The sequence below is a fragment of the Dipodomys merriami genome, unplaced genomic scaffold (genome assembly GCF_024711535.1).
Source record: "Dipodomys merriami isolate MVZ:Mamm:240054 unplaced genomic scaffold, mDipMer1.0.p SCAF_19, whole genome shotgun sequence".
NCBI lineage: Eukaryota > Metazoa > Chordata > Mammalia > Rodentia > Heteromyidae > Dipodomys > Dipodomys merriami.
The window spans coordinates 6199290-6213107 of record NW_027203270.1 but is presented as its reverse complement, the minus strand read 5'-3'; the positions used below and the strand labels follow the sequence as shown (position 1 = coordinate 6213107).

The 13818-nt window shown below is 34.7% G+C and overlaps 1 protein-coding gene across 13 annotated transcripts in view; it reads left to right on the top strand.

Moving 5' to 3' along the window:
• The window catches only part of Bcas3 (BCAS3 microtubule associated cell migration factor), a 525475-nt gene that overhangs the window by 97191 nt on the left and 414466 nt on the right, over positions 1 to 13818 (top strand). For all 13 annotated transcript variants that reach the window (XM_070027089.1, XM_070027084.1, XM_070027086.1 and 10 more), the window contains exons 8-10: positions 1930 to 2037; positions 5399 to 5475; positions 11557 to 11633. In XM_070027089.1, the coding sequence (XP_069883190.1) occupies positions 1930 to 2037; positions 5399 to 5475; positions 11557 to 11633 (262 nt within the window). The remainder of the gene's footprint in view (positions 1 to 1929; positions 2038 to 5398; positions 5476 to 11556; positions 11634 to 13818) is intronic.

The following is a 13818-nucleotide window of genomic DNA, read 5'->3' as shown; positions in this document are numbered from 1 at the left end:
AATTTACCTTATAAGAAACTCTTAAACTGTTGTCCCTATGACTGTATTTTATTTCACCAACAAAGGGTCAATGATTTTTCTCCTCAATCTTATCATTTATTTTCATTGAGTTTGATATGTTTGTGGTGGTATCTTTTAGTGCTTATTTAATTTCTCCAGGTCTAATTATGCATTTGGATAATCTGTATAATGTAATATTTGTGCTGATCCATTTGAAGTCACATCTGAGGTTAGTTAAAAGTATTTCTTGGCAAGCATAAGCCCAAAAGTTAAAATCTTAATACTCGTCCTTCACCAATAAAATAGTATTTTTGATTCTTCTGGACTAATTACTTAATGGTCCTGATTGTAGTGATCTGTGATGTTTCTCATTCCTTTACATAATAAATGCCCATGCTTCAATATTTGGTTATATAGGTTGTATTGGGAGCTCAGCTTCCTATCTATAGGGTGGACTTGGAAATTTTCTGGGCATTGGGTGATAGATTTTCAGAATTTAATGTGCAGTTCTGAATCAACCCTGAATTTATGATGTATAGTATTATTTAGGATTTAGATAAGTATAATAAGTTTCACCAGTATTTTTTATTACTAAAGATTTGATGAAAATGTTCAGTGATTTCTTACTGATTCTTGCCTGCTTTATTTGTGATATTTTCTGTTTTTTTCTTTAGTAAGTCTAGATTAATTTTTTTGTTTTATGGTTCATAGTTCCTTATTTACAATTACATTTTCAAAAAATAAAATATTAAAAACACTTGTTCTTTAAATACTTGGCATAAATCTCTTGACTGAAGGGAATTAATAAAATTTATCCCTTGGGGTTTTATAATTGTTAAAATAATGACTTCTCTAAAACTTTGTTTATTGGTTTGCCTTAGAAGTACTTCAGGTAACCCAATGTTCAGATAAAAATTTCAAGACACATGCTCTGTGTTCACAATAGTTACTTAGATGAAAGGTTAATTAAGGGAAGTTTGTCTTCATTTCTGTATTCATCATGAGCATGTGTTAAAAGAAACAGCTACTTCTGTACAATTCAGAGGAAAGGTAAAAATGGCATTTTTTTGTTTTGTTTTGTTTTGGGTCCGGTCATGGTTGCCTGAACTCTGGGCCTGAGCGCTGTCCCTCAGCTCTTCAGCTAAAGGCTAGCACTCTACCACTTGAGCCACAGTGCCACCTCCAGCTTTTTTTTTCTTTTTCTGCTGATGTGGTGCTGAGGAATTGAACCCAGGGCCTCATGTATGCAAGGCAAGCGCTCTACCACTGAGCCACCTTCTGAGCTCCTTGACTCTGAATTTTTTATGAGAACTTCTGGTGCTTTATCTTTTTTGTTTGTTGTTAGACTTGAACTCCGGGCTTTGGCATTGTCTCTGAGCTGAGTTTTGCTCAAGGTTAGGCCTCTACCACTTTGAGCCACAGCTCCACTTTTGTTTTTTTTGGTGATTAATTGGAGGTGAGGATCTCACTGACTTTTCTGCTAAGGTGGCTTTGAACAATGATCCTCAGAGCTCAGACTTCTGAATGACTAGAAGTATAGGTGTGAGCCATCATTGCTTGCCTTAATCTTAAATGTGAAGTCATGACTCTTATTTTAAGATATCAAGCAAAAACTTTTGAAATGTTAATTGTTTGAGCTGTGTATAAATCACATTGAGATTTGTGGCACTATTTTATATGCCATGTCTGTGGTGGATAGTGTGGCATGTAGAAGCTTCAAGACTGTATTTCTGTGTTACATATTCCTGTTGTCATCGGCCTACGCAAAAGAAAAATCAGTGTTGTCTTTCTGTCACATGGAAATGGCTAAGGCTTTTCCAAAGAGAAAACAGAACAAATAAAAACATATGGGAAATGTGTTAATGTATTTCAGAAAACATAATGGCAGCTAGAATTTTCCTTAAAAACATAATTTCTTTTATTTCTTAGCCCAGCCACACCTTACTGTTTTGTGGATCTACATTCACTTCGTACTGGAGAGGTTGTCAAGTCTATTCAGTTCAAAACATCTATTTATGATCTCCACTGCAACAAGAGGTAAGCATGTTTCTTCTCTTAGAGTGTAATATAACTCCTGGCCATGTAGAGAGGAGCTCAGCCAATTTGATGACTTCGATTTATTTCTTTATTACATCAAGAAAAATTCTGTTTAGTGAATTTGCTTTAAGATTTGCTTTATTGGGTATACCTACCCTTAATAGTTGTTTTGTAAATATGTATGGGTGTATTCTTTCACCTCTAGTTTGGATTATTGGTGGTTATTGTTATTACTGTTTTGTGCTTGTTCTGACTTTGTCTTGAACTCAGCACTGGGGTGACATGACTCATCTTTGTTTGCTCAAGGGCTAGACTCTATGACTTGAGCCACATTTCTAATACTGGCTTTTTGTGGTACATTGGAGATAAGTTTCTTACGGAATTTCCTTCCAGGCTGGCTTTGAAGCACAATCCTCAGATCTCAGCCTCCTATGTAGGTAGGATTACAGGCATGAACCATCAGCACTCAGCAATTGTGCCTATTTTTGAAATGTAGTCTGTCTTCCTTCCAGAGTGGGTCCACATGTGGATATAGTCCTTTCATGTTAAGCTTCCTTGTAGCTAGGATAACCAGCACACATCTCCTTGTCCATCTCATTTTTGGGAAAGGGTCTTTTTCTGTGTTCCTCAAGTCTAGATTCTAATAATCTAAGGTTACTGATTAGCTCAAATTTTATATTGAGTCCTTAGTGCTCATTGATCATTATATTTTCTTGCAATGTGACTCTTTAATCTGTTTGAACTGCTTTTGTCAATAATGGCATATAGTATAATGAATGAGGAGTTCAGTCTTAATATTTATCTTTTTTTTTTTTTTTGGTGCCAGTCCTGGGGTTTGAACTCAGGGCCTGGGCACTCTCCCTGAGATTCTTTTGCTCAAGGCTTTCATTCTACCACTTGAGCCACAGGCCCATCTCTGGCTTTTTCTGTGATTTCCTAGAGATAAGAGTTTCACAGTTTTTCCTGCCTGAGCTAACTGCAATCCTCAGATCTTAGCCTCCTCAGTAGGCAGGTTTACAGGCATGAGGCACTTGTGCCCAGCTGTCTTTTATCTTTTAATAATATATCCATGTGAACTCTTATCATTGTTATATACATGGTATATATGTTTTTCTTCTTTTTAATTTTAAGCTTCTTGTGTTTTTTAATGTTGGTAAAGACATAATTTAAATTGATCAAATGTAGTATGATAGTTTCTTAGTAATTTTTATCAAAGATTTATTTCAGTATAACTGGATTGAAGTACAAAGAAATAGAAAAAGAGAAAAACATTCTCTGCTTCTCTCACACAGCAACTGAGGTTAAAGGCTTCCATTCTAAGTTTTTAAAAGCAAATTATGAGATCAGTGGTGGAACATGTTCTTGGCTTGCTACATGGTGGGTTTGATCCCCAGCACAAAACAAGTTCTCCTTAAAAAGAAATTATGACAAGTAATGAGAATAGTTTGCTTGTGTTTTTATATAAACACATACCATATATGTCATATCTTTATTTTGTATTGTTGATTTTTTTTTGTTTTTACTTTTGAGACGGGATCTTATCTTGTAGCTCAAGCTAGCCACAAACTCATGATCTTCCTCCATCTCTTTCTTTCAGCTTCCCCCGTGCTAGTATTTTATGTGTGCCTCACCTCATTTAGCAAGTTTCTATTGATTATTAATAGTGAGACATATATATATGTATATATATATTTTTTTTTTTGGGGGGGGGTCCGGTTGTGGGGCCTGAACTCTGGACCTGGGCACTGTCTCTCAGCTCTTCAGCTCAAGGCTAGCGCTCTATCACTTGAGCCACAGCGCCACTTCCAGGTTTTTTTCCTTTTGCTTATGTGGTGCTGAGGAAACAAAACCAGGGCCTCATGCATGCAAGGCAAGCACTCTACCACTGAGCCACCTTCCCAGCCCATGAGACATATTTTCTTTTATGTGTTTCTTTATTCTATTGTCTATGTTAAAGTAAAATACAGATATTTAATTTGCATATAGAAATGCTACTTCTTAGATCAAATTGTTAAGAATGCCTTGAATTGATGAGGTGTATAAAGTGTAAAGTGTTCTTTGGGTACTCGTGTGTGTGTGTGTGTGTGTGTGTGTGTGTGTGTGTGTGTGTGTGTGTGTGTGTTTGGGGGGAGGCAGTCTTAGAGAAGTGGAGTTTTTGTTTTTGTTTTTTTGTCAGTCATGGGGCTTGAACTCTGGGCCTGAGTGCTTTCCCTTAGCTCTTCAGCTCAAGGCGAGCGCTCTACCACTTGAGCTACAGCGCCACTTCCGGTTTTCTGGTGGTTTATTGGAGATAGGAGTCTCACGGTCTTTCCTGCCCGGGCTGGCTTTGAACCGTGATCCTCAGATCTCAGCTTCCTGAGTAGCTAGGATTACAGGGGTGAGCCACCAGCGCCCGGCTTGGAGTTTTTTTTTTATTGGGTATTTCTTATGTATCAATTTATCTTTCTGTTTGGTTGATTATCATATATTAAAAAGTATACTTTTGTATTACACATTGCAAATTATTTATTAGCAATTGCATAGCAATCCAGTGAAAAAATAGAGATATTTTAGCATAACCAGGAGAAAAAATTCTAATGATGTAATAGTACTCATTAGAATTTATTCTTTATCTGAAAATTAAATTGTTTTAGCAAATCAACAAAATCTTGCATTTTAAATAGTTCCATTATTTTCTTTATCAATTTTTAATATCTTTGGTTAGATTTACATTTCTACAATTTGGAAAAAATTACATTGTTAATTAACAACATTTACAATCGTATGTTAGAGATTTTTGAAATTACAAAGTAATATTCTTGATATTTTTGGAATATTACTTTAAATATGTTAACTAAATTATAATTATCACTATAATTTTCAAATTAATTTTCTGATTCTTATAAATCTTTCTCTTTGTAAATTAGTAATAATATTTATGCAGATTCTTAGTAAATTTACACTGAAGTAATTATCTTAGGATTTTTTGGTATATACATATGAGAAAGTTCAGCAATAATTTAAGTGGTAGCCTATATAAATACATCTAACTATATTACTTTGAAATATCTTTGCAAAAGTCCTTTTAGTAAATAGTAACCAGTTTATTGATGCGATCCATTCTCAATTTGTTCTGTTTAATTTGAATTAAAGTGAAATTATGTTAATAGATACTTTTTGTGGTAATAGTTGGTAAGTTTCTTTTTTCTGTGTATTCTAGTTATCTCTGTTGCTGGTGGAAAAGTTTCATTGCTTGTATTTTTATATATTGATACAATTATGAGATGTTTTGTTTTTAAATTAACATGACAACTTACTTGTGATTGAATCATAGAATTTTACATTCACTTTTGTCCTGTTTTTTTTCCACCTCTAATTTCAGGATCCTCGTTGTAGTCTTGCAAGAGAAAATTGCTGCATTTGATAGCTGTACTTTCACAAAAAAATTTTTTGTCACAAGTATGTACCAGATAATTTTATATCCTGTGATAGGTATTTATGTTTATACTATGTGTTTGATAAAGTCTGCAGTAGGGTTTCAGTAGTGATGATCTTCCTGTAATTTAGTAGGTGTCCTTACTCAATGGTATAATTTTATGAAACCTTAACTTTGCCAACATATTATTCTCATCACATTTGTTTTATATTGCTCCAACTTTTCCAGTGCAGTTACCAAGATTATCCTATATGTGAGATTTGAAAATCAGAGAAACAGCTCAGTCTTTCTATTATTCCTTTCTCTATCTTTTCTTTACTCTTACCACTTATATCAATGTTCAGAAGTTCAGAAATAGGCCTACAATCTGGTTGTTAATTGTATACTTCAATACACATAACTATTAACTAAATTTATACACTTATGAAATTACATATGCAAATTTTGTAAAGGAAGGGAGTGGCAGGAGATAGGAAGAGGAAAGGAAAATAGGAAGCATGGTTAGTTTTGAGGAAATTGCCCCATGGAATAGTTGGCCTGTCAAGACTGACATTTTCTGGACAGGATGGTAAGCTAGAAATTCTAGCAGGAGTCAGTATGGGAGTTTTGAGTCCTATGTAAGTCTGAGGAAAGAATTTTTTTTAATCTGTCTTCTCTGGATTCTGGTAAATAGTTGTCTTTGTCTTCTGTATTTCACCTTTCACAACTGACAGGGAAAGCATAGCTGAATTTTCCCAGAGACACTGTGTACTCTGCAGAAATAGTTTAATGGAGCTCAATTTTGAAAAGACTGGGAATCCCAATTATACTTGTAGATGTTAAAATACAACATCTATTTATACAAATGCTCACTGAATATTTTCTATGTAGCAATGATTGGTTAGTAGACTTTGTTACATCACCCAAGAGCATTTTCTTTGATAAAATTTTTGTTTTTTTATTTTTTATTTTTTGATCTGGTCGTGGGGCCTGAACTCTGGGCCTGGGCACTGTCCCTCAGCTCTTCAGCTCAAGGCTAGCACTCTACCACTTGAGCCACAGCACCACTTCTGGCTTTTTTTCTTTTTGCTTATGTGGTGCTGAGGAATCGAACCCAGGGCCTCATGCATGCAAGGCAAGCACTCTACCACTGAGCCATCTTCCCAGCCCCAGATAAAATTATTGTTATGTGTACATAATATAAAATTTCAATATAACACTAATACAATTTTCTAGACCATCAAGATACAATAGAGTAGCTCACCCATTCAGGCTTACAATCTTTTTTTGCTGCATTGTGTAGCTGTTATGCATTAGTAGTTTATAGTATTTTATTATACCATGCATAATAATTAATGTATTTGTAATAAAATAATTAGAGAATTGGAATCACATATGGTTTTATTCATTCATCTTTTTAGGTCAGGGTACAGAAGAGGGAGTCAAAATAGAATAAAACTTATCAGTGTCAGATGCCTTATTTTCTTGAGCACTTAATGGTTCATTTCATCAATAGCTTTTTTCTGTTTTTGCTAATCAGAAATACCTGTGTAAAGGCCATTTCAATGTTAGGAGCCTCTTCTGTGATTGCTTTTTAAATTTATGCTATATTTTTTGGTTGTAACTTTTCTATCAAGTTGAAAGTATAGAATAAAATTAGAGAAAATAACCCAAAATTGCTAAGGTAATTATTTAAATGATAAACTATGTTTTGTTGAAATATTATCCCTATTTTAAAAATTATCTTCTGGTGTATATTGGAAATAGTAATTTTCAATAGTTGTCAGTTTCTTTTTTTTTTTTTTTAATTTAATTTTATTTTATTTGAGAACATACTGTACAGAGGGGTTACAATTACATGGGCAGGATAATGCATACATTTCTTACCAAGCATTGCAGCCTCCTCCTTTGTTTACCCTTCACCTCCCTTCCCAGCCCCCCCCCCCACCCAATCATACCCCCCTCCCCCCCACACACCGACATTGTAAAGCTGGTTTTGACATGACATTTTGTACTTCTCATTGTTGCAACAGGTCCACCTGAATCCTTAAACGACTTGTTTGTCCCCATCTCCTCCACATGTTATACTGACATCAAATATAGTGACAGCGGGGGTTACACTGTGGGGGAGGGACATACAAAGCAACAAAGAAATAATCTTATAAATGCGTTAGAAACACATGCATGAAAGAGTTGTCAGTTTCTTTATGTTAAGTAGTAAAGGCCAGATACAGGTGGGTCATACCTGTAATCCTTATCTATTGAAGAGTCTTGAGAGTTGAGGATTGTGATTTGGAGACAGCTCACCATCTGAGATTTGTGGTTCAAAGCCAGCCTGTGCATACTCAGTGATATTCTCTCTTATCTCCATTTAACCACTCCCCTCCAAAAAACAGCCAGATTTGGAGCTATGACACAAGTGGTGGAACACTAGCCTTGAGCATAAAAGCTCAAGGATAGCATAAGCTCCCAGGCCCTGAATTCAAGCCTCAGGACTGGCATGTACACAAAAAAGTAGTAAAATATAATATTGGAACAATGATTGTAAGTTATCTTATTGAACATTTTCTCATTTTTTAGTTGGAAAGTCAACATGTATTTCTCATAATTCATTTAATATCCATCTTAGAAATTTAAAAGGAAAAAGTAGCTTCATTATAATAACTTAAAATAACTGTAGACCAGGGATGTCTTAGTGGTAGAGTGTTCACTTAGCAGAATAGAATGGTTTTAATGCTTTGGTTGATTCAATATCACTTTGGATAAGATACTATAGAAATATTTGATGATTTACTCTGCATATGAGTATATTTTGTGTTGCTATTAGCATTTCTTAGTATTTGTTTTCTTTCCTCCCTCCCTTTGTGTTTATCAGCCTCTCTTTTAGACTAGGTCTTGAAAGATTGCCCAGATTGTCTTTGAATTTTCTATCCTCTTGCCTCAGCCTCCTTGGAGCTAAGAATGTAGGCATGCACTTCACTTGGCTAGCTCTTTTTCTTAATGTAGCCCAGTCTTTCTTCTTAGTCATATATTTTATGTATTCCTAAGTGTCTTAAAGGTACTCTGGATGTATTAATCTCTTATTATGTGAATTACTCATAATAAAAAGTAGAGATCTGGAAGTCTTAACAGTATTTCTGATAGTGTAGTCATTTAATTTTAAGGTAGTATTCACTATATAACTAAGCTCTAGTCAAGTGGCTTGTCTTCTGACCTATGAGGATTTAAGTCACTCTCAAAGTACCATTGATACATTGCCTTAAAATATTTGTTAGTATACATTACATTTAATCAAATAATTGGTATTAATTAATGATTTGCTTCACTAATATTTTATATCAAAAACAGAGTTTAGACGGATACCACTCTATTTACAGTAGCATTTCACTACAGTTCTATCTAACCTTCATTTGCAAATAACCTTGCCAAGAATGCTAATATAGCTCATTCACATTTATATTATGAAATGTTTTGTTTGTAGTTACAAATTCTTAACTTGAAAATTCCAGGGATCAAGTTTAGGAATATGATTTTAGCTTGGTAAGATTGGTGATATTTAGTAAGTATTTGAATTAAGGAATTTCACCTTTGCCACTCTAGAGTGATTTTATATAAAAATTTTGAACAACCTGGTTGCCAGTGGCTCAAGCCTGTAATCCTAGCTTCTCAGGAGCTTGAGATCTGCAGATCGTAGTTCACAGTCAGCCTGGGCAGGAAAGTCTGTGAGACTCTTATCTCCAACTAATCACCAGAAAACCACAAGTGGCAGAAGTGCCCAAGCCCAGAGTTCAATCCCCACAACTGACAAAAAAAAATATTTGGAACAAAGATATGTCAAAATATTAAATCAAGGCACAAAGCATACCCCTTTATAACTTGAAAGAAGCTAAATTTTCTCCAATTTCTTCATTCTCTCTGCTTTGCTGTCTTTCATTTACCTCCCATTTTCTTTATACATACTGAAACTTGGTATAAATTATTTGCATTTTTCTGTTTGGGTTTATGCTATCCTATGAATATAAGGCAGTTTTGCCTTTTGACTGGGTACTGGGGAGCAGGTAGGACAGGTTATACCTGTGTACTTTTGTGGTAGCTCATTTGACAGTAAGGCATAGCTTTTCTCTATTGATTGGTACTCCTTGCTTGTTAAAGAAGTAGGATCAAAACCCATGTAGAATGACAAAAATCTCTGTTTAATGAGAATGTTGTTTTGATCATGGAAACAGTTAACTTCTAAAGTAATCTGAAAAACTCATACAGTGCATTCTTAGTTGGGTGACTTAGTTATATATGAATACAATGAAAGTATTGTAAGATAAGTAGAGACAGTTGTATCCATCTGAGCAAGCATCAGGGCAATTTGTACCAAAGGGTGGATGGCACAGGTAAAGAGAACCACTAGAGAATTCTTCACAGAACAAATCCAGTGTGATGAGAAAGGAGACACCTTTGTATTTGAAAGCATAGAAAAGTTGGCCTTAAGCAGCTGTCTAATGTGGAAATCCAAAACCCAGGTGTGATTAGGAAAACAAAAGACAAAGATTGATAGATGTCATTAGTAGTCATTTTAAATGTCCTTTTAAATTGAAAGCAGATAGGAAGTCTCCAGGGAGACTAGGAGTGTCCAGTAGGCAACCTGTCTGCATTGTCTTGTTTTTACTTTGAAGAGGAAAATTTTTTTTCTCACAGACTTAGTTATTAGCATTGGTATGTGTGTTCTTCATTTATGTTAATAATGAGTAACACATGAAACAAATGTAAATGGATTTAAAGTAGTTTTAAAATGCAGAGTTAAAATTTTTTGGGTTAAAAGCTTTTTTATGTTAAGTAATATGTTTGTAACATACAGAGTGATTGGTAAGTTCATGTGAGATCCAAGTCAAGTTTAAATTAAAAGTTAAACTTAACCCTTTGCTTTTAGGTTCTACATAAGGTAGAGAGGCTGCCATGATGTTTTCATGGCTGGGACAAGCTTCCTGTATACAATAAATAGTGAATAGAGGTGCAGTGAATATTATCATAAATTTTCTGTTATCTGCACATAAGATTCAATAACAGTATTGACCCCTCAGCCTGGCCATACTCTGAACCTCATGATATGTTTCATTTTTATGAAAAACAACAACAAAACAATTTATCTCCAAGTTTTTTAAATCTTAAAATGGTCAGTAATCATTTATGTTCTAGGTAAATGAATCTATGGAGTGCTATATATTATTTTGTGTGTTTGTTGTTTTTCTGGTGTATTCATAGTATTTGTAGTGTGGTTCTTTTTGTCTGGTTTCTTTTCATCAGGTCTTCCTTGTTGAATAATATTAATGTGTGGATTCTCCGCATATTCTCTGTCAGTTGACAGCCATTTGGTTTAGATAGACACTTGGATTATTATGGATAATGCTTACATGAATAGTAGCTATGAGTGTGCTATGAGTAAGATACTCTTTTATGCAGTGAAGATTTAGTAGAGTCAAGAGGAACAAATCCTTGCCCACATATACTTCTGATCAAAGGACTAATATAAAACGGGTAAACAAAAGCCAAATATCATATGACCCTCTCCTGTTGTTATTGGTTGACACTGGAAGCTAGAAGAATGAAGCCAGTAGTTACTATAAATATATCAATAGTCCCAAAAGCTGTCTGTTGAGGAGTCCTTGGCCAGTTTCTTTTCCTCACTGGCTTACACCTTAGTGTGTGCTCTTTTCCTACCCACATCATTGCAGCGTCCATTCTTTTATGTCTATTTGTTAATGTAAAGGTGTAATCTTTTGCCCTTGTATAGGTATGTCTTTTGCCCTTCACTTCCTGAACATACCATAGGCTTTCTTTCTCCTCTCTCCTTTTATTTATGATGTTCAGACTTAGGAATTTAAAGTCATTTCACCTATCTTCATTTTCTTGTTGAGATATGCCCAATTACTGGAATAAGTGATTCCTAGAGCAGATTTAAAATCAGAATGAACAAAAATGTACCTCATTCAACTATTGAAACTGCAGTTCAGGGAATTTTATGAGACTTGGAAAAATACTAGCATTTAATTATTCTATTTTTGTGGCATCAAGCTACGTAGCATCAACTATAAGTTATTAGGAAATTTCTGAATATTTTTGTTTAAAATTTTTAGGTTGTTATCCTTGTCCTGGTCCAAACATGAATCCTATTGCTCTTGGGAGCCGCTGGCTTGCTTATGCTGAAAACAAGGTAAGCCATGATGCATGATTGTGTTATGTGGAATGAAGCAAGATTTTAGGTTCCTCCATAGCATATGTTCTGTTGGCAGTAACCCATATTGAATGATCGTCTTACTGCTGCTTCTTGTACTGTCATTTATGTGAATAATTAAATCACATAAGTTCAGATGTGGTCTTTTTTTTAGCTATTAAGTTGATTTACTGAAGTCTTCATAGTAAAGGAAGACGTTTATGCACTTAGACCTTTTATGTATTTTATAGTGTTAACCATCAATTTGAGTTGTATTTATGTCTTTTAGCACTCGGTGTATGAAGGTAGAATGAAATACAAAAAAATATTGCAGACTTTATAAAGATTAGTATTTTTGTTGTTAGCATAATGAATGTATCTTGAGAGTATTGTTGAAGAGTATTAAATAGTTTTTGACAAAATCTGGATGTGGTAAGTAAAGGAAGTATTTAGCAAAGCCAAAGAACTAGTAAGTCAGTAGCCTGTGGAATGTGCAAAAATCAAACAACTTCTAATGAAAATAATTTTTTAGGTGAGTTCTTTAATTCCTTATCCAAAAGTCTGTTGGTGAATATTAAGATATTTTGCGTTCAGCTGAATACTCTATGTTTCATTTAGTTTCTACTCTTAATTTTACCATATATATAATAAAATTGCTTTTTTCAAAGTACTCTTTTCAAACAGGACAGTAGCTATATTAATTGGCACTTAGAAAAATTTCTAAATGAGCTAGTCTATATTGGCAGTTTCTTATCCTTTTAGATTTTTTGGGAGAAGCATAGAATTACAATTGTGAGTTATATTTTAGAATGAGTTTCTTAATAGTGCTCTCTTTTTTTTTTTTGGTGGTTCTAGGTGACTTGCACATGTTTGATAAGCACTACCACTGAACTACATTTCCACTTGATATACTTTTCAGTTTCTCTCTCATTAGCTTACATTAGTTGTACAGTGGGTTTTTTTTTTTTTTTTTTTGTCGGTCGTGGGGCTTGAACTCTGGGCCTGGGAGCTGTCCCTCAGCTCTTCAGCTCAAGGCGAGCACTCTACCACTTGAGCTACAGCACCACTTCCGGTTTTCTGGTGGTTTATTGGAGATAGGAGTCTCACGGTCTCTCCTGCCCGGGCTGGCTTTGAACCGCGATCCTCAGATCTCAGCCTCCTGAGTAGCTAGGATTACAGGCGTGAGCCACCAGCGCCCGGCTGGGGTTTTTTAATTTGATTGTTACCTTTCTATACCAGTTTCTCGTATTTTAAAGTATACTTTTAACTTGGAAAACTTGGAAGAATAATTTTGATAGAAATAGCACAAAGCTGCTTCTTCTGAACTATTTCACAGTGACTTGCACACATCCCTAGATACGTCAATTTTGTCACTTTACTTTTGATAAAACACTTTACCATTCATCTTTAATCTGCCATTCCTCAGGTCAAGTGTTTTTTTTATTCCCTCTGTGCCTCTCTCCCTCCCTCTTTTATTCCTCACCTTCTCTCTTTTCTTTCTCCTTTTCTCCCTCCCAAATTCGCTTGCTCCTTCCCTCTCTCTGCCTCCTTCCTATCTCATCCTCCAGTTTCATAAACTTTGTGCCTATGCTATTCCTAGAAGAATCTTCTTGATCTCAGTGTATGGAGTAGTTAATGTTGCAGACATGAGCTTTTGATGCTGGCTTTGAATGAGTTTTATTTTTAGTTTGATAAGATAACTTCATAAAAAAAATCCCTCCCTTTCTTCCTTCAAGTTTTTATTTGATATATAGTTGGTTATATTTCTTTATGATTTTGTTTTATTTTTATGTACATATATTACATGTTATGTGTTTCCCTTCCATAATAGATTACATTGCTTTCTTTGCTTAACAATATTCCCTGGAAATTAGTCCATTTGATGTAGAGTATTGCATTGGAGAATTTCTTCTCACCTTTAATTTTGTGGAGCAAAGATAACAGATGTAATTTTGGGGTGTGTCTCTGTGTCAGACCAAATTTTCATGTACAAATTCTGGCTCATTTGTAGTCAAAATTGAAAAGGTAAGAGTGTTGCTTACTTGTTTGTCCTTGAATGTTCTTTGTGCCTGTGGGGGGAATAGGTGATAGCCTTTGCAGAGTGTTCTTTCCTTTGTTTGTGCAGCAGGAGGCAGCAGAGGGATAATCTTTATAATCTCTTAATTGTGTTTTGGGGATGAATGAA